The 20,462-nt window shown below is 33.4% G+C and overlaps 2 protein-coding genes across 2 annotated transcripts; one reads left to right on the forward strand and one right to left on the reverse strand.

The window, feature by feature from the left end:
• The first annotated feature begins 7,136 nt into the window (after positions 1–7,136).
• Positions 7,137–11,763, forward strand: LOC104096043 (inositol-3-phosphate synthase-like). Its single transcript, XM_009602330.4, has 10 exons — positions 7,137–7,420; positions 7,806–7,874; positions 8,053–8,188; positions 8,642–8,889; positions 8,991–9,217; positions 9,481–9,596; positions 9,837–10,013; positions 10,105–10,293; positions 10,375–10,437; positions 11,412–11,763. Exons 1-10 carry the CDS (start codon positions 7,233–7,235, stop codon positions 11,529–11,531), a joined length of 1,533 nt encoding a protein of 510 aa, XP_009600625.1. The 5' UTR covers positions 7,137–7,232; the 3' UTR covers positions 11,532–11,763.
• A 1,535-nt stretch (positions 11,764–13,298) lies between these two features.
• Positions 13,299–15,662, reverse strand: LOC104096044 (FCS-Like Zinc finger 5-like). The gene is made up of 2 exons (XM_009602331.4): positions 15,294–15,662; positions 13,299–13,694 (listed from the first exon to the last, which is right to left on the reverse strand). Exons 1-2 carry the CDS (start codon positions 15,587–15,589, stop codon positions 13,517–13,519), a joined length of 474 nt encoding a protein of 157 aa, XP_009600626.1. The 5' UTR covers positions 15,590–15,662; the 3' UTR covers positions 13,299–13,516.
• Positions 15,663–20,462: the final 4,800 nt, after the last annotated feature.

Raw genomic sequence — 20,462 nt, forward strand, 5'->3', positions numbered from 1 at the left:
ATTGGTCTTCGCATTCGTGATAGAGCATCCTGATGAAGCATCACGTTAGCGAGGCCAACCTCACGTTCGTGAAGAAAAGTTTGGGTCCTGAGTTTGTTGAGCTTCGTGAACGCGAGGGCAGTGCTACGTTCGCGATGAAGGTCGCCTGGGTAGTGTATAAGTTTGCAAAAACAGGTTTTGGCTCATTCTATCACAAATCTTCCATGGGATCCGAGCTTGGGGCGATTTTGTGGGAGCTTCTTCGTCACGCATCACTAGGTAAGTTATTTTTTTACATTGTGAGTTAAATACATGAATTATACATGGATTTAAACATGAAAATTAGTAGAAATTGTAGGATTTTGGTAGAAAACTTAGAATTTGGTATTTTTGGATTTTGACCATGAAATTGGACATGGACTTTGAAATAAATCATATATTTGAGTTTGTGGCGTCATGGGTAAAGTTTATCTTCGAAGATTTTCAAAATTCGGGCACGTGGGCCCGATGGTTGACTTTATCGACTTTTCGAGCGGAGTTGAAAATTGTTTAAAATGATTAATTATGGGTATTCAAGTATATTTTGATTGGTTTGCACATTGTTTGAATAGTTTTGGATCGACGAGCATCGATTTGAGGTGTTAGAGAGGCTTTGGAGCCTGTGATGGAACTTCGGAGCGAGGTAAGTCTCATGTCTAACTCTGTGAGGGGAAAACTACCCCTAGGAGATGTATTTGATATGTGTTACTTGTTGTGGGGGCTACGTACGTGAGGTGACGAGAGTCCGTACGTAGCTAGATTCATGTTATGTCCGGGTAGACTTAGGTTCCCTCCATGCTATAACTGTACTATTTGAGTTATCTCTTGCCTATTAAATTCCTTCATTTTTACGTTGCGACTTGAGACTAGACTTGTGTAGAGTGATAGACTTGATATTGTAGAGATTCGACGGGCTTCATGATTAGCCGCAGAATTATTGTACTCCTCTTTCGAATTTCTCCCACGTTATGCATTTTCATCGAAATGTTCCCCTTAAAAATTTATAACTCACACGTCTTTTCGTGAGTGGGGTCAAGGACCCGTTAGAGCTTCTTATTCTAATAAGATCGGACCGTTCGCCTTGGCAGTATAATACATACATCTATGGTTCATGTCGTTTGACCCTCAGCAGTGCGCACATTATGATGGGATCGGGTCGTTCGCCTCAGCAGGATTATGTATCACACTTTTATGGGAGCGGGTCGTTCGCCTCGACAATAAAATAGATGTATCTATGGTTTGTGTCATTCGACCCTCTGCATTGCACATATTATGATGGGATCGGGTCGTACATCTCGGTATTTCTATAAAATACTCTTATGAAATCGTGCGTAATAATTGACAAGAAGCCAATATATCTGTGAGTTTTCCTGATTTGAACTGTGACGACCTATCTGGTGAGGTCCATTATATATATACTATGATTGAGGAGGTAAGTACTAGCTGAGAGCTTGAGTTATTGTTGAGAGGAGAATTTTACCACGCATTTATACTTGTTATTTCGTTTATTTACTCTGACTCACATCTGCTTACTTCTATTGTATCTGTCTTATCGGACCACTAGTAAGTATCGATGTCGACCCCTCGTCACTACTTCTCTGGGGTTAGGCTAGTTACTTAATGGGTACGCATTGATTTACGTACTCATGCTACACTTGCTGCACTTATTGTGCCGGTACATATATGTCTGGTGGTCTTTTGGGTGCAAAGGCACGGCTATTGCGGGGACTTTACCGTGAGCTGCATTCCATGCTACGATCCGTAGCCTGCAGAGTCTCCATTAGAGTTATTTATATTTTCCTGTCTAATTTGTATTTCAGACAGATGTTGTATTTTATTATATCTCCTAGTTGATGCTCATGCAATTGTGAGTTGTGACATTGGGTTTTGGGGTTTCCTAGGGGATGTTCATTATTGTTGTTCATGTAATATTATCATTTTACCCTTTAAATTATATCTTATATTATTTAATTAATGGAAATTATGATTTCAAAAGTAATAAGAATGAGTAATTAAGTTGATCAATCACTGATGGCTTGCCTGACGGCGACGTTAGGCGCCATCACGACCTATAATGGATTTTGGGTCGTGACATTGGACCTTTTTTTTCTTCCTCAACTCTATTCTTTTACGGTGTATTTATATAAATTTATCTTCATTCGTTTTCTTTTTGTTTGAGTATTTTTTTAAATCTATAATCAAGATTAGTTGTATCTAATTCAGTTTCACTAGTCTTCAGTATCATTCTTCATGCGTCCTATTTTAATCCTACAAGAGAGGATAAAGTGCCGGACAATATTAGTTTTGAGGTAAAGAATCTATGTATGTTCTGTCAATAAAAGTTCATACATATTTCATTATTTTAGATATAATATTTATTTTTTTCTTTCAAATATTATTCTTGCACTTTTTGACATCCAATCTTCCTAAATATTATTGCTAGGATTTTCTAGAAAATGAAAGGAAATGACAATTTAAACAGTTAAACAATAAATTTCTTAAATTTAAAAAATGATAATTCCTTTAGCCAAAGCGAAGAAGTTCCTTCTTACCCATAAATCATAAAAAAATTTACGGGTACAATATTCTCCTAATTGTCTCACACAAAATGGAAGTCTGAATCACCATTCTTTATTCTAATTAAGCAACAAAGACAATCAGCAATTATGAGTTTATGATTTCATGATAAAATAATTTATTATACCAGAGAGATACAAAAGAATGTTGTACACTTAACTGAATAGGATTAACATTTGTTATTCTAAAAAATTTATACTTTTCTATAAAAAAATAATATTCATTAATATATGGTACACGCGCGTACCCTAAGACTAGTATAGCGGATAAAGGCGGATCCATGAAAGGTTGTGTATTTCCCTTGGGGTTACTATTTTTTGGGAATTTTATGGCAAAAACGTCCAAGTCAAACAAAATAAAAAATAACAAAGACCTAAAAATAAGGACGTCGTCCAAAGAGAGCAAAACCTTTCATGTGAGTAGGGTTATCTCTTGTTTGAGAGATGTCCATTATTGAGTAACTTTCAATATTAGTTTTTTTTTTTATGGCTATATATTCTTGTCAATTTACTATGAGTAGTATGAAATTTGGGATATATGACAATTTTCACAAAGGTATGGTTCTAAGATTCATATTCATAATTACTCAAAAATGGCCGCCAATAATGATCTCGTGGTGCTTGTTACTCGTAAGGGCAACCCGATGCACTAAGCTTCCGTTATGCGCGGGGTTCGAAGAAGGGTCGGACCACAAGGGTCTATTGTACGCAATGTTGGTATATATACACCTTATTTCTTCTTCTTCAACTTGTTATTGCGATGATTAAATAATAATTTAGCTAAATCATTCAAAACGGCACCCTTAATATAGTTTGATATTATTTATTTTTGGGGTAAGTTTGCATTATTTTTCTCAAACAACCTCACGTAGATCCATGTATCTTATAAGTCATATCTTTTTCTTATCAACTTCTACTGTATAATTCTATTCTACACCTAACAATCTTATCTCGAATTAAGTACCACAAGGGCCATCACCAAGATTCATAAGCTTATCTTAAAATTCACTGAGTATCATATAGTTTCACCTGAGTATTTAGGATGACCAAAGCCCATAGGCTTCTCATTGTGAGCGTAGAAGGTGTTTGGCTAAGCTTATAAGCTGGTCAAACTAGCTTATAAGTACTTTTCGGCTTATCTACGCGTTTGATAAAGTTAAAAGTGTTTATAAGCTAAGTGCTTATAAGACAAAAGCCATAAGTTGGTCACCCCTAATTTATGGATTTTTAGCTTATAAGCACTATAAGTTTGACCAAGATTTTTACTATTTTATCCCTAAAATATTCCTTTTCAAAACAAAATTCCTACATCGATACTCATTACCTCACGTATTTTTTCAACCTAAACCACACGTCTCTTCAAGTCTGCAATTCTCATTGACTATTTGAGCAAAGCAAATTCTCAATTCCCTTGCATATTTGTATCTATGTGATTTTGTATTAATCTTTGAATTATATGTAATAAACGAGGACATATCAAATTTTTGGTGTATTGATTTCAAAGTGTTGTAGTGATGAAGACAGTGTTTCTCTTCAAATATATTATCCTATTTAGGTTTATTTTTTTTATTGAGAAACTTTTGTCAATTTATTAAATATTATAACTTATGATTATATGCTTATCATAAAATAAATTATATTTATCATAAAAACTATCTTATTTAATTATATGTGTATTTAAAATAAAATGATAAATAAAATATTTTGTATTTGAATCGATCTGGATTCTAAAATTTTGAATAAATTACGCCCTTATAAGTGTAAACAGTTCTAAGGTTATTCAAATCATTTTAACAGAAAAAAAGCTTATCAACATTTTTTTATCGAATACTGCAGCAGTTTATTATCAATTTTAGCGCTTGTATCCAAACATGTAACTGCTTATTTATTAAATCAATTTCAGCACTTAAAAATGCTTTTCAGCACCTAATGCTTATCAGCTACTTCAAATCAGCTAATCCAAATGGGCTCGTAGCACAAAACTCCGGGCAAAGGGCATAAATCGGCCATACATGCACAAAGGTAGTAAACCGATCCATTCTACATCATTGCACATAGGGGTGGCAAACGGGCGGGGGTTGGGTCGGATATGAGACGGATCGAAAACGGGCAATAAAAAACGGATAAATTATCTGACCGATCCATATTTAATACGGATAAAAAACGGGTTAACTAACGGATAATATGGGTAACTATATTATCCATGACTTCATGAATATGATCATTTTTGGGAGAATTCCTAGTCTCCCAAACTTGAGGTACCCCCAATTTGAGGTTTTACAAATGTAAAAGTTAAACCTATTAGTTATCCATTAGTTATCTATTTTCTAAATGGATAATATGGTTCTTATCCATATTTGACCCGTTTATAAAAAGTTCATTACCCAACCCTTTTTAGTAGAAAATATAGGTGGTTAACTATTTTTTTTTAACCATTTTGCCACCACTAATTGCACACTAATATGATTGTTCTTTAGGTTTTTATGGGCCACAACATGAGAACTACTCTCGATCATCTTCATACTCGTTCTGTCAAACTATCGACCCGATACAAATTTTTTGGGCTTAGTCAATCTAGATTACATTTTTAACATTGGACAATCCCTCATAGTTTTTCCCAAAAACTCTCAAACCATGATGGGAAAGATATAAAATTAATCCCACACACTTCATTCAAGGAAAAGAAGACTTTTATTTTTCCATCTCAAATCAATTATTATGTACTTGTGTGTGAAGGGTAGTAATGTTGGGCCCACAACAGGTCACATGATTTATGAAAGCCCAAAAAAGATGAAGCATGGTCCATTACAAATCTGCCAAGTGTGTAGGTCAAAGCCCACAAAAGGATGTAAGACCACATAGTCCCCTTATTGTTTCCAGTACCTTCTCATCTGAAAGTTTCCTAGCCTTAGTCGATTTTTAAATTTATTTTTTATGCTTTTGCAAGTATAACTATTCAATTTTCAGAATATTATTGGAAAGAATATATTGATTCTTCTTGTTTTAAAACAAAATAAAATGAAATGTGTTTCAATAAAATAAACAAAAATACCATACAAGAATCCAAGAGTGTGGTTTAAAGTCAATGAAGCTAAAAAAAATCATAAAGTCTCAAGATCAAATTTTAGCGCAGCTCACATTAACCCATCAATTTGGGATTCAAATTCGAGATTTTCCTTGGGAGGTATCGAGAAGGTTTGGAATATATAACCAGACCGGTAAGTTTAAGAAAGAATGCATTGATTTTTCTGGTTCCTTCTTTCCGTTCTTCGCTTAGCTACACCGGCTTACAGATGCGATGTCCTTCATGGATCTAGGAGTTCATACGAAATGATTAGCGGAATTTCACATTCAATCGAAGTTGCCTTAGTTGGTTTCCAAAGGAAAAACGAACAAAAATATTAGGTAATTTCTTTCTATTTGCTTACGTCTTGATTGTAGAAGTTCCTAATATATGTGCCAGTAGAAAGTTATCCGGTGAAATAATTAAGTTGTGCTCAAACTGGTCTAGACCACCATTATTAATAAAACTATGCAAGGAAAAATATATTAATATAGCAAATATATCTTTGCTGACTCGAGACACAATAAAAAGCCTACACACTTACTGATAAAAGAAGTAGATCAATCTCGAAACACTAAAAAGGCCTCACACTTGCTAATTTTTATGGTTTTGTACTTATAGTGCTCTTCAAATAATGAATCAACGAATCCAAATCCATGTTGTGCACATGAGTAACCATAATTAAAGTCAGATTTGAGTATAAACTGATTACAATTTGGTCATTTTTAATCTTCTTATTGACAAAAACACCAATTAAACTCTCTAATACCTGCCACAGCCCAGTATAGAAAGTCCTAATTAGGTCAGCTTTACATCATTAGGGCACGCGAGAAGCCTAGCCCACATGTCTCTCACTTCCATCAAAATTACAAATAAAAAAACATAAAAAAATTAAATAATTTTTACGAAGAATGTAATTTTTATTGAAATTTACATTTTAGAATATAATTTTCTTGAAAGTTTTACAACATTTTTTGCAACAAACCGACTCGAACTATTGGTCATCGGGAATCCTCACGTAGCGGATGGACCCCTATTTTTACAACCTAATTATTCTTAAGTTTGGATGCAAAGAACAAACCTTAGCCGTTCTCTCGTTGAACAAGTGAGTCTCCTAACACTCATAGTGGTGTTTATATAGACTACACTAAAGCCTACAATGTAAATCTAATGGGATAACTAATTGTTAATTAACTAGCACCCATTATGAGTGTGCTAGGCCCAAAAGATTAATTTTTACCAAGAATTATCTTATAAATATGATTTTCAAATATATTTACACCATAAGTGTGTAAAACTTAAATAAAAAAATAAACTAATAAAAGGGTAGAAGGATCTAGTTTTTTCAAATATTTTGCATGGCTAAGCTTCACTTTATGCCTTATAACCACTTAGCATGTATTATATAGTGGGATTCCACTAACAACGTGCCACTTGTATTTTCTCTTTGTCTATATATACACTTCTATAACATCAACATCTGAGTGCAAATAGGAGTCTAAACACTTGTTCTCTGTTCCTGTTTTCTTTATTGAAATTTTCTTAGATTTGTTCTGATCAAGTGTTTTGACAAAATGTTCATAGAAAATTTTAAGGTTGAAAGCCCAAATGTGAAGTACACAGAAACTGAGATTCACTCTTTGTATGATTATCAAACCACAGAGTTGGTTCATGAAGAGAAAAATGGCTCTTATCAATGGACTGTCAAGCCAAAAACTGTCAAATATGAGTTCAAAACTGATACCTGTGTTCCCAAATTAGGGTATGTTTCTGATTGTTTTTCAATCTTTTATTTTTTCAATTCAGAGTTATTCGGTACATGTGCTGGTGGTAAGTAGCCGGGGGCCGAGGGACAGTAGAACCTACGTGTTTGGCCGAACTACTAGCTTTGGTACATACTATGTATTTGTGTTAAAAAATTTGTTAAATATGTACGAATTATTAATTTAGAACCCGATTTAGAATCTTGAACTCACAAGTTTCAAACCCTAGCTCTGTCCGGCAAAACAATCGAGATGCGCGCAATCTTGCCCGAACGTCATAAATAAAAATGACCCACGATTTGGAAACTAAAAATTGTTTTTTAGTATTTGTTGTTTCATGTTAACATTAATGTGTTGATCTTTTTCTTTTGTTTTTCCTTATAGGGTTATGCTTGTTGGATGGGGAGGAAACAACGGTTCAACTTTGACGGGAGGTGTTATTGCTAATAAAGAGTGAGTTTCTTTCTAATTTCATGTCTATTTGTCAATTGTTATATTATCAAATTTCATTTGTTGATTTTATAATGTATGCCACTATGAAGTAGTAAGATTTAAGACTAGTTTTTAAACAATCATTTTTGGATTCTAAATAATATGAATTTTGCTTTTTTGTTTGGGGGAATATTTGTAGAGGAATTTCATGGGCAACAAAAGAGAAGGCGCAACAAGCCAATTACTTTGGGTCTCTTACTCAGGCATCAACAATTAGAGTTGGATCTTTCAATGGAGAAGAGATCTATGCCCCTTTCAAGAGCCTCCTTCCCATGGTACTTACCTTGATTTTTTTGTTGATTATCGTTAATGAAGTAACTTAGTTTTTGTGGCTTTGTGAATATTAATATGATTTAACTTATATGCACTGATAGCTTAATGAACTTTTGACACTATATATCAATGCAATTTAACATGTTATAGAAGGTTACTCGTCTTATTTTCAATTAAATTCCGCTTATTATGTGCAGTTACTTGCACGGCCGGATGCAGTGTATAAGATTGGGTTCATGTAGTTTTGGCTCACACCCTGTATATAGGTTAAAAATTCTACTAAACAAGTGTGAATAATAGATTCTGAACTCAATAAAATAAATAGATTGTGATAAAATTTTGAATTCGAACTCATATAGTTCAAATCCTGGATCCGCCTATGTATACCTATAATTACCGTTTAAGTGACGTGAAGTTAGATTCACAGTAATGCATTTGATGTGATGATGAAATAGGTTAATCCGGATGATGTAGTGTTTGGAGGATGGGACATTAGCAACATGAATTTGGCAGATGCTATGGTCAGGGCCAAGGTTTTCGACATTGATCTGCAAAACCAGCTGAGGCCCTATATGGAATCCATGGTCCCTCTTCCCGGTATCTATGATCCTGACTTCATTGCTGCTAACCAAGAATCACGCGCCAACAACGTGATCAAAGGAACCAAGAAAGAACAAGTTGATCAAATTGTTAAAGATATTAGGTAAAAGCTATGATCTTGATTAATTGTCTTTAGTCTTAAACAGAGTTGTCCCTTTTCTGCCAAGTTTAGAGTGTAAATAACATGTTTGTGTGGTAATTTAGGGAGTTCAAGGAAAAGAATAAGGTAGACAAGATTGTGGTGCTGTGGACTGCCAACACAGAAAGATACAGCAATGTGATTGTTGGACTAAATGACACAATGGAAAATCTTTTGGCTGCTGTCGATAGAAATGAGGCTGAAGTATCTCCTTCTACATTGTATGCTATTGCTTGTGTTCTTGAAAATGTACCTTTCATCAATGGAAGCCCACAAAACACTTTTGTACCAGGTTTGGAATCTCGATTACATATACATAACGAGTTATTAAAATTGTATATAATTGCTTTGGAAAACCACCTTTCTTTTCGTCTCTCTTGAGACGGGATCCATCAGACACAACCTCTCTACCTTCAAGGTAGGAGTAAGATTTGCGTACACGCTATCCTCCCCAGACCCCACTTGCGGGCTTACACTGAGTTTGTTGTTGTTATTGCTTTTGAAAACCAGTTGTAGTTCTATAGTAACTATTTTTTTGCTGATACTATTTCTCAGGTCTTATTGATTTGGCCATAAAGAGGAACACTTTGATTGGTGGTGATGACTTTAAGAGTGGTCAAACCAAGATGAAGTCAGTGCTGGTTGATTTCCTAGTTGGAGCTGGTATTAAGGTATGGCTTTTGCTGTTAATTTCAGAGAATTTTGAAATGTTGAATCACTTTATACACATGAATACATACATAATTCGAAGCTGTTGAGCGATGATATAATATTGTTGGCGTGGATGAATTTAAATGGAGAACGTGAGGATTCATATAACAGACCCCAACTTGTTTGGAATAGAGGTGTAGTAGCAGTATAGTAGAAGCAATAACATAATCGTGCTAAAACTCGTGATGTTTTTATTACAGCCAACATCAATTGTGAGCTACAATCACTTGGGTAATAACGATGGAATGAATCTTTCTGCCCCTCAAACTTTCCGGTCTAAGGAGATCTCAAAAAGCAATGTTGTCGATGACATGGTTTCCAGTAACGCCATTCTCTATGAAGCTGGCGAGCATCCTGACCATGTTGTTGTGATCAAGGTAATAATATTACGCGAGAAGGCTATAGTTAATGTACACAAATAGGCATATTAGTTTCTCAAAACGAATGTTTGATTTTGGATTCAATCAGTATGTTCCATATGTTGGAGATAGTAAGAGGGCAATGGATGAGTACACATCAGAGATTTTCATGGGTGGAAATAACACTATAGTTTTGCACAACACTTGTGAGGATTCTCTTTTGGCTGCTCCAATTATATTGGACTTAGTCCTTCTCGCCGAACTCAGCACTCGCATTCAGCTCAAAGCTGAAGGAGAGGTCAGTTACTTTATATCTGAATTCAATGTTTTACACTTACAATGTTGTGAGAATTCTGATGAGAAGTGATTCTGTTTTCAGGGGAAGTTCCACTCTTTCCATCCTGTTGCTACTATACTCAGCTACCTCACTAAGGCTCCTTTGGTAAAGTTTCTGTGACAGTTTATTTTCCTTTAGTTAAAACTGACTTAAATGTAAACAATGTGCAATTATCAGTGCTAGTGAAGAAGTAGCAAGAGTGAAAAATTGATAGATAATTGGGTCAGAGCATGTGCTAGGTCTATAGCTGATATGACATTGATGGATTCTTTCATCTTATTAAATGAATGACCAGAACTATCTGTGGTCCACAAGATAAACATAGAAATGTGGCACACACGAGCTGTTATTCATATTTTCATATGTACATATACTAAAAGACAATATTGGACAGCGATGAGCTTAAATGGAGCAACTAAGTTGCTCGGACTCTTCACTTTCAGTGCTGCACTCGTGTCGATACGACGTGGGTGTGGATATGGGCGTGAGATCCTTACGAGATCTGGTCAACCGATTTTGGGTACTTTGACCAAAATCGAATGAGAAATTCAGGATAAATACAATGATTTTTGAAATCCAAACAAAAGTTAGGGTAAAATTGAACAAAACTTAATACCTTGTATATAGAAATTTTTATTTTGGTCCTTTTCCTTTTATCTCCTTCTTGGATTCTCCTCTTGATCAATATTCTTTTCTTCTTAGAATACCTTTTAAGTTTTCATATAATGTCTCATAATTTAGATATATCTTTATAACTTTATTTTTAGATACTTGAATTATGTTTAGCCGAATCTTAAAATTTAGATCATGAAGCATCCGACCTCTAAATCCGCACCCGTATCGGACACCCGCACCCGAGTCCGAGCGAGCAACATACACATTCAAAATTCATTTAACCGGCTCCAACTTGGTTATTGAGGTGTAATTGTTCTTGTACGTAGACAAAAAGATATGCAGAAGTCGCAACAAACTAAAAAAGGACTTCACATGAATCACAAATGTGTCGTTTCAGTTCTAGCTTTCATATTTGATTTTTGGTAATAGTCTTTCCTTATATCTTGTTGTGAATTGGAAAACAGGTACCACCAGGTACACCAGTGGTGAATGCTTTGTCAAAGCAAAGGGCAATGCTTGAGAACATATTGAGAGCTTGTGTTGGTTTGGCACCAGAAAACAACATGATTTTGGAATACAAATGAAATATCCAAATAAAGGAAACTAATAGAAGAGAATGGACTCAAGAGTAGTTGCATGTTCTCTCTTCTCTTTCCTTTTCTATTTTCTCATCATTATATAATTAAGCAAAGTTTGGCATGACTTTGACATACAGATGATTGAAGGGCCAAATCTCTATGTTACCATAATACAATGTGGTGGTTTGGATTTTCTATTGGAAATACAATGTGGTGATTTAGATTTCGTTTTAGTAAATCTACTTTGCCTTTGTTTTGTATAATTTGTCACTGCCGTTGTAGAAAATATTTAAACAATCATGTCTTTTATAAGGTTATAAGTAATTCTTTTTATGATAAGCATTAATTATTAACTTGTTAAAAGTGATAACTAGCTTGTCATCATATGACAAATTACAATATAAAGAATCTCTATTAAACAATATGGGCGCAGTAGTTGTTTTAAAGTTTAATACACAGAATCCGGATGATATTGAGAAAAATATTATCCGAAAATTCGAAAATTTCAAAGATGTTCTACAATTTCTAATATTTTATCCATTACCTATTTTAAAGAAGATAATCAGGACTAAATCATCAATACTTCATTAAAGGAACATCCCTTTCTTTTAGCAAACTAACTAGAACAAATATTTCTCCTATTTTTATTTTTTCTTAAATTATAGGAACCTAGATGTTTCCAAAAGGCCAGAAAAACCTAAATGTATAAGCACTAACTAATAGAATAATAATATACTTGGAACATTAATCTCCAATGTGTATGCTTGGAGATTTCTCCTTTCGTTTGAGAGAAGTGATTGCATGGCTGTGGAAGTGCAACTTGAACTCAGTGACAAGCCCAGTTTCCATAAAGAAGAATTAAGGAAAATCTACAGGCACACAACAAACTTTTTCACTGTATTTATCATTCGTAGCTATACTTTTCAAAAAATTACTATTTGTAGCTATATTTGACTTCATAGCAGATCCACCTATAGTATTGAAACAAAAGATCAATTGTTTTGAACTGAAATAAGAGAGCGACAAGCTCTCGCAGCTTAGTTGGTAGAGCACCCATTTAGTTGAGAGTATTTCGACTTGGTTGTACTCGTTACACGAACAAATGCAGTCGATACATGTTGTATTCGTTATGCGTCTGAATACAAGTGATACAAGGTTTTAACAATTGAACAGTAGCTACGAATAGTAATTAGGCAAACTATAGTTACGTATGATAATTAGGTTCTAAAGTATAGTGCTTTATGAAAGTTTCCCAAGAATTAACCCAAATAGCCGTTTACTTAATTTCTTAAACTAAAAAAGTCTCGGCGGATTTATAATCTATATATACATGCTAGAAAAAAATAGAAAAATTAAACATTAGATCTGGCAGCTATTTGTGTAACTATCCCAAAGCATTTTTACCAAGCCTATTCATTAGGCTGCTTATATGGGAAAAATTAGGGGGAAGTACACAAACAATATATTTAGGGCTGCTATTTAGGAATTAGTCAATATTTATTGTCTCGAAAATTTGAACTAAAAGTCTCAAATTTAGGACAACGAAATTAAACTAGAAAATTAAAATTCATAACACATGGACTAATTTCTAAATAACAATCATTTAGAGGGGCTACGAAATAGGTGGGATGGTCGGTTTTGGCATGGCCCATGAATATTTAGCTACTATCTGGAATATAATTAATCAATAGTCATTTTTTAAGGCTGACATAAATTCTGAACAAATATACCTCTTACTAAACCCCAAAAAAACTCAAGCAACAAGCCAACAAATATTATAATTTGAACATTTATCAATTCAAATTCTATGAACTGGTTATCAAACCAACCTTTCTTGAGATGCATGGTAATTAAATATGATCCTCAGAGGTTGAATTACACTGATACTATGAAAATTATTTAGGCTAATATATAGTAAGTTAATACACGTCATTCTCTTCTCCTCTTTTTTTTTCCTTTATTTTCTTTAATTAACAATGTTTCTTTTTCCTTCAAACCGCTGCAATACTTTCACTCTTGCCAGAAGTTTCAGAGTTAGCCAATGGCAATTCTGAGTGGTTGTGATGATTTTCAGTCTTCTTTGAAAGGATAATCTTTAACTTCTCCTTTCTTTCATCTTTTTTCAGTTGTTGTTCTCTACACTCCATACTACAAAATGCAGTATCTCCCCTGTTCACACACAAGATCAATATTAGTCAACAATTTGATTAATCTAAATGGTTTAATATGATTTATGAATGAGTAATATATTTTATTTTGCTGTGGTTGTATATGTCAATAATTGTTGCCCCACAAACTTTTTAAAAAGAAACATGGATAGTTTCATAATGCAATAAACTAATAGATCAATAATACGACGACTCTTCCAAAATAGAAATCTCTTTTTCTTTTCGCTTAACGTGAACGTCCGGGCGAATCTAGAATTTCTAGAATATGGGTGCACCCACTACAGAAAAAAATATTAAGTGGGAATTATTAAATAACTCATTAATTAACCAAGTGAGCAAGGGTGTCAAATATATAATATTACACCAATTTTAAAAAATACATACATAAAATGCAACGAAAAAACTATGGGTTTACATCCCCATAAATAATCCGATAAACCACCCGTGCAGTGGATATCTCAGTTCCCAAACAATTTGGAGGAATGTTTCAGAGCTCTTTCATTTTCGGTTCAAGTTGTTATTATAAACAAGGCAGAATGGCCTAGTAGATCAATAATACGACAAGTCTTCCAAAAATAGAAATCTCTTTTTCTTTTCACTTATCGTGCTAGAGACAAATTTAGAATTTCTAGAACTTTGGCGATCACTATGGAAAGGGAAAAAAAAAAAGAGAGTATTAAGTGGGAATTATTCATGTTCTTTGGGATAAATAACTCAGTATTTAACCAAGTACACTACTCGGCTTTCATAAAGCATAGATGTCAACATATAATATTAGACCAATTTTAGAAAATACGTACATAAAATGTCTAATTTGGCGGAGAAACTATAGGTTCACATACCCCATAAATAACCCGATAAATCCGCCCCTGTCGGATATCTCAGGTCCCAAACAATTTGGAGGAACGTTTCAGAGCTCTTTCATTTTCGGATCAAGTTGTTATTATAAACAAGACACAATAGCCCAGTAGACCCTGTACTTATTCCCGTTTGACATTCCGGTCCCCCTACATCACTTGTTTTTATCCAAATACTTTTAACTTGATCAAAGCCTACATTTTCTGAAGGAATTTTTTTTCTTTGGTAATTAAGTATATTATTTACGAAAGGAAAAATATGTACAAAGAAGATATGAAGGAAATTTATATATAGTAGAAAAAAAGAACTTGAATTCTTTTTATTACTAAGGCCTTAACATATCTAATTGAAATTCCTAACCAAATTCACGTGGAACAACTATATAACTCAACCAAATTGTTATCAATTTCCTCATTATATGAATAACGTGTAATCTTTTTATTTATTTTTAGCCAAACGTCCCATATATATTCAAATAGCTTTAACTAATTCATGCCTTATAATTGCCAGCTGACTAAGAACTTGTTATGAAGAAGCACAAAAGTGAAAGTATATGCATATGTGGACTTTAACTTCTTGACGGTGTAAAAGAGTTTTTTACACTATTAGTTCAGCTAAAAATACTACAGTAATAACCTAAAAATATGACATGTTACGTGCTACAAAGGATTGATTAAGATATGTTAGTTGTATAAAAATTCTTTACACTGTTAAATTCGTAAAGATTAATATATATATATACCTGTACATGTAGATATCTCGACCAGGTGCCAAACGACGATTACAAAGGCCACAAGTTTTCAAGAAATGAGCAGTCTCTTCTATCTGAAAACCTACACTTGAACTTCTCTGGTGGTAGTATCTCGGCAAAACTATGGCTATGGAATTTTGATTATTATCATATCCATTGGCAACTTTAAACTCATCAACAACATCAGACGGTTCTGGTTCTCCGGCGTTCACTACATCAACGGTTATCCCTGTCATGCTCGTCGTCCTCCTCATTGAAGGACGTCGTCCCATCTTCCCCAATATCATCTTCTTTTGAAATAATTAGCAAACTTTCTTCTTCTTTTTTCCCTTAATGTTTTGGTCTGTGTGTGGTTTTATAGAGAAATGGAAGGCAAGAAATGAAGATAGATGGAATGAGGAGAGGTAGAGAATGAATCTGAGCCGTTTATCTTTCCTTTTCATTTTTTATTATTTTATTTTGGTTTTGGGCGTAATCTCGGGATCTTTACTCAACTAGCCGTGACAGTTATTATTTTTTTTTAATCATATATATAAATTATATTTTCATTATACACATATAATACATAAATTAAGAATATAATATATCTCTATTGACTATTTTTAATTTAAACGATTACGTAAATTGAAATTTGGGTTAATTCATTTTCTTTGATTGTCCTAACATGTCAAGTGTGACTTTGAAAGGGCTTTGTTTTGGGTAGTGAAAAGGGAGAGGGAAATGATGGGGAAAATATTATTTTAAATAAACTCTTACCACAAAAATATCTACATGCACTTTTCTACAAAAGAAAGAATTTATAATCTTTGTGTTACAACTTACAATACGTAAAAGCGACTTGACAAAAATTATAATTTTAATAATGCTGGTGGCGCAAATTAAACTCTATCTATCTCTTATTTTGTTTGATACTTAAAGATTTTAGCATACTACTCTTAAAATTTATTATCTTAAATATACCCCAATATTTCTATGATTATAAGATCATGTCATTAAGAGTAAATAAAAAATATAAAGCTTAAACTTCTTAAATATAGAAAGATGTCTATTTTTTTAAACAGAATAGAAAAGAAGACAATGACATATAAAGTGAAATAAAGAGAGTAGTAGTATTTTAGTTTACTTTTTTTTGGGATTATTAAAAGATTAGTACATTCATATATTTAGAAACTAATCAATTTAACATTTTTATTTCGGCATTGAGATGATGTGATGTGCAAGGATAATTTGGTATTTACCATTTAGTGTATACTTATGAAAATTTTCGTATAATTTTTAAATTTCAATTTAATGAAATGTTTAATTTTTTTTCTTTCCAAAAATTGATTAAATTGATTCTCAATAAATGAAAATCATCAAAAAAAAGATAAATCTAAAACAAAGGGGAAAAAAAAACTAATGACCACATTTTTCTTAGTGACGAATATTACCGCTAAAATTGTTATTAGCACAAAGAACAAAAGTAAGAGAAACCTTTTCCTTTTCCTTTTGTTGTTTGGACAAAGTGGTGATGATGAAACGGGAAAACGATGTGCGTGTTTTTTTTATTATTAAAAATAATTGCTTTTTGGTACTTTGGAAACATTTTAGAGAGGAAAATGATATTTCTAAAAACAAAAGTAAAAAAAGAAAGAAAGGAAAATGACATTAACGGTTGGCTTTGTGGGATTGTGGACCCTAATATTAAAGTTATAGATTCAGTGGGCTGTGTATATTCCAAATTCCTCCTCGTTTTAAGGTATTTTGAGACTTTCCACAGTTTGGGGAGAAGTAGCATATATATATATATATATATATATATATATATATATATATATATATATATATATATTAGGTAGTAACTTATTCACTGCTTATACTAAATCAATAAATATATAATACATATCTATATATATAATTATTGCTAAATTATAGTTAATTAATATATATTATTTTATAAGTTTATAGTTTTGCTATGTTAAATTAGTATAATTTGATGTAAACATATGATATAAGCATGGATAAAGCTAGAAGTCCGAGTACGAGTTCAGTCGCACCCAGTAATTTTATTTAAACAATGTACTCTTGCTAAAAAATTCATTAATTATATACAAATATTAAATTTAAAATCTAGTTATTAGCATTTGAAGTCTTCACTTTAAAATTCAAAACCCATAAAATCGAAATCTTAGCTCCCTTGAGATCGAATTACCAATTGTAACAAGAGGGATCTTGCTATTATATATTGCGATGAAAATGCAACTAAGCTTAACAAAATATTCATGCCCTAGGTGAGAGAGAAGTTGATAATCACTCTCAACATTGTTTTTACACTAATTCTAAGAAAGGAATATATAGGAATATGAAAATAATATTATCAAATGGTGAATCATAAGATGTGGATTCATTCTTGCTATCAATTATTTATTTTAGAAAGTATTACTCCAATAAACGCCTTGTGAGTATTTATGGGGAGTATTAATTTTTATTCCTACAATAAACGCCTTGACTGAAACTTGTCATATTTTTTAATGGAAAAATGACACTGCATAGCTGCTCTCAAAATAATAGTCGAAAATATATATTTTCTTAATATATATATTTTGTATGTTATATACAAAAATTATAGTACAAATTTTATACTATTTTTCGACTACCAAATATAATAAATAATTTTTAACTCGGATTAGAAGTAAAGTGAAAAAAAGTCATTTTTCAATTGCAACACCTAACTCCCATCATGATAATGGTATAACTAGTTCAGTACTATATCCCCAGTCGTTTTCATTCTTGGAATCGTAAGATTAAGATAATATAAATAAACTTTAAGTGAGGAAAAACGAGGAATTCATTAATATAAGAGAAGAATAATAGTAGTCTTTAAGATTATAACATCATGCCACATTATAAGGTATAATGATCCGATAGGTCATTTATAGTTTTAACCTTAAATTTTGTATTTCGAAATCTCGGTTAGCTCTATTTAGCGTTTCACGATTTGCGTGCACAATCAGTGTCTTTTTCCGAAAGTTTTTTTATGTGAAAATGTGACAAAAATGTAACATCGTTCCTTAAAACTCACTTGAGTTGACTTCGGTAAACGTTTTGAGTAAACGGACCCGGATTAGTATTTTGACGGTCTCGGTGGGTCCGTGTCGTGGTTTGGGACAAGGGCGTATGCCCGAAATCAAATTCAGAAGTCTCTAACTCGAATTATCGCAATTTATTGAAAACTAGAAGCTTAAAAGTTTAAAGAATTGATAAGTTTGACCGAAATTTGACTTTGTTGCTACCGGGTCTGAATTTTGCTTCTGGAACTTGGTGTGTGTTTATTACTGTAATTATGACTTGTCTGCAAATTTTGGTGCAAAACAAAGTTGATTTGACGTGATTTGGACGCCCGGTTGTTAAAATGTAAGTTCTTAAAAAAATATTTGGAAAATTCATTCGTTTTGGTGTCTGATTCATAGTTTTAGGTGTTATTTTGGTGTTTTGATCGCGCGAGCGAGTTCGTATGATATTTTTGGACTTATGTGCATGTTTGGTTTGGATCCCAGAGGGCTCGAGTGAGTTTTTGGATTGACTTCGGAGTGGGTTGGACTTAAGAAAATAGCTGGTGAAAATCTGGTTCTGGTGCAGCCTCTGATCTCGTAATTGCGGGGTCAATGTTCGCATTTGCGAACTTTCAAATCCTTGTCAGGTTCGCATTTGCGAACGACTTTCTCGCATTTGCGAATAATGACTTAGTTAGCAAGGGATCGCATTTGCGATCAAGGGGTCGCATTTGCGGAGGGCCAAAGTTCGTAATTGTGAACAAATCATCGCAAAAGTGATGATAGCAGAGATGGAGCTTCTTCACCTTTGCGACGTATGTCTCGCATTTGCGGGGTTCGCAAATGCGAACCACATGTCGCAATTGCAACATCTACGCGTGGTCAAAAGTTGAGATAGACGGAATTTTAGCTCATTCTCTCAAATTCTCAACCCTAAACACCATAGAGGCGATTTTTTCAAGAGCTTTTCTTCCTCAATTCATTGGTAAGTGACTCTAATCTACTCCCTTTCAATTACCCATTATATTCCATAAGATTCCAACCTTAAATCTAGGATTTTCATGGTAGAAATTAAGAATTTTTATAAAATTGGAATTTAGACCTCGAATTGAGGTCGGATTTCGAATTGAATTACAGAACCATGCTCGAGGGTGAATAGGTGATCGGGTTTTGGTCCGAACCTCAGGTTTTGACCCAGCAAGCTCGAGGGTTGACTACTTTTTACTTTTTCAATAATGATCTAAATTGAACCTCCTTCATTCGTAGGTAGTTTTTAAGGCTTATTTTGAATCGTTTGGTTGATAATTTGCTAGATTTGGTTGGTTCCGAGGCTTGTTTGAAAGGCAAGGCCGTAGTTGAACTTTGAATTGGTTGCGGGGAGAGGTAAGTATCGTGGTTAACCTTGACTTGAGGGATTAGGACTTGTTTTGCCTATTTGCTATGTGTTTAATGTGTGGGTACAACGTATATGTGAGGTGACGAGTACTTATGCGTTGCTGTTGGGTTAAAGCATGCAGTATAACTTGTTTCTTTGTGATTTATTGCCTATTACATAATGACATCCATGCTTAGATTAGATTATTACTTATATAATCGCTCATTCCGTATTTATGAATTTATTGTGATGGTTAAGTATTTAGGAAGTCGAGGTTTGGTATCTTGGAATCATTATTGACGTAAAGTACATCTGTTGCATTATTTATCTCCCAAAGTTTTATATTCATTACTACATGGTAAGGGAGAGTGTTAAAGCACGAAGGGTGATGTCGTGCCATTTTATTACTTTATTTATTGATTAATACATTGTGAGAAAGAGAGATAAAGCATAAAGGGTGATGTCGTGCCATCTATGTCAATTATTCATTGTTACATGGGCAACTCGAGAGTAAAAGCACGAAGGGTAATGCCGTGCCATTTCATTCTACTTATGTTATCATTTCATGGTAAGGTTGAGAGTAAAAGCACGAAAGTGGATGCCGTTCCATCTTTATTCCGTATGTTTATCCGTTTTTATTGGTTGATGATTTATTTAACTGCCCTGTGTTGTCATTTTTGTTGTAGTTATTGTATCTTTTCCCCCTTTTGCATGTCCCCTCCTAACTATACATATTAAATCTCTATTTGTTGA

The sequence above is a fragment of the Nicotiana tomentosiformis genome, chromosome 5, assembly GCF_000390325.3.
Source record: "Nicotiana tomentosiformis chromosome 5, ASM39032v3, whole genome shotgun sequence".
NCBI classification, from domain to species: domain Eukaryota; kingdom Viridiplantae; phylum Streptophyta; class Magnoliopsida; order Solanales; family Solanaceae; genus Nicotiana; species Nicotiana tomentosiformis.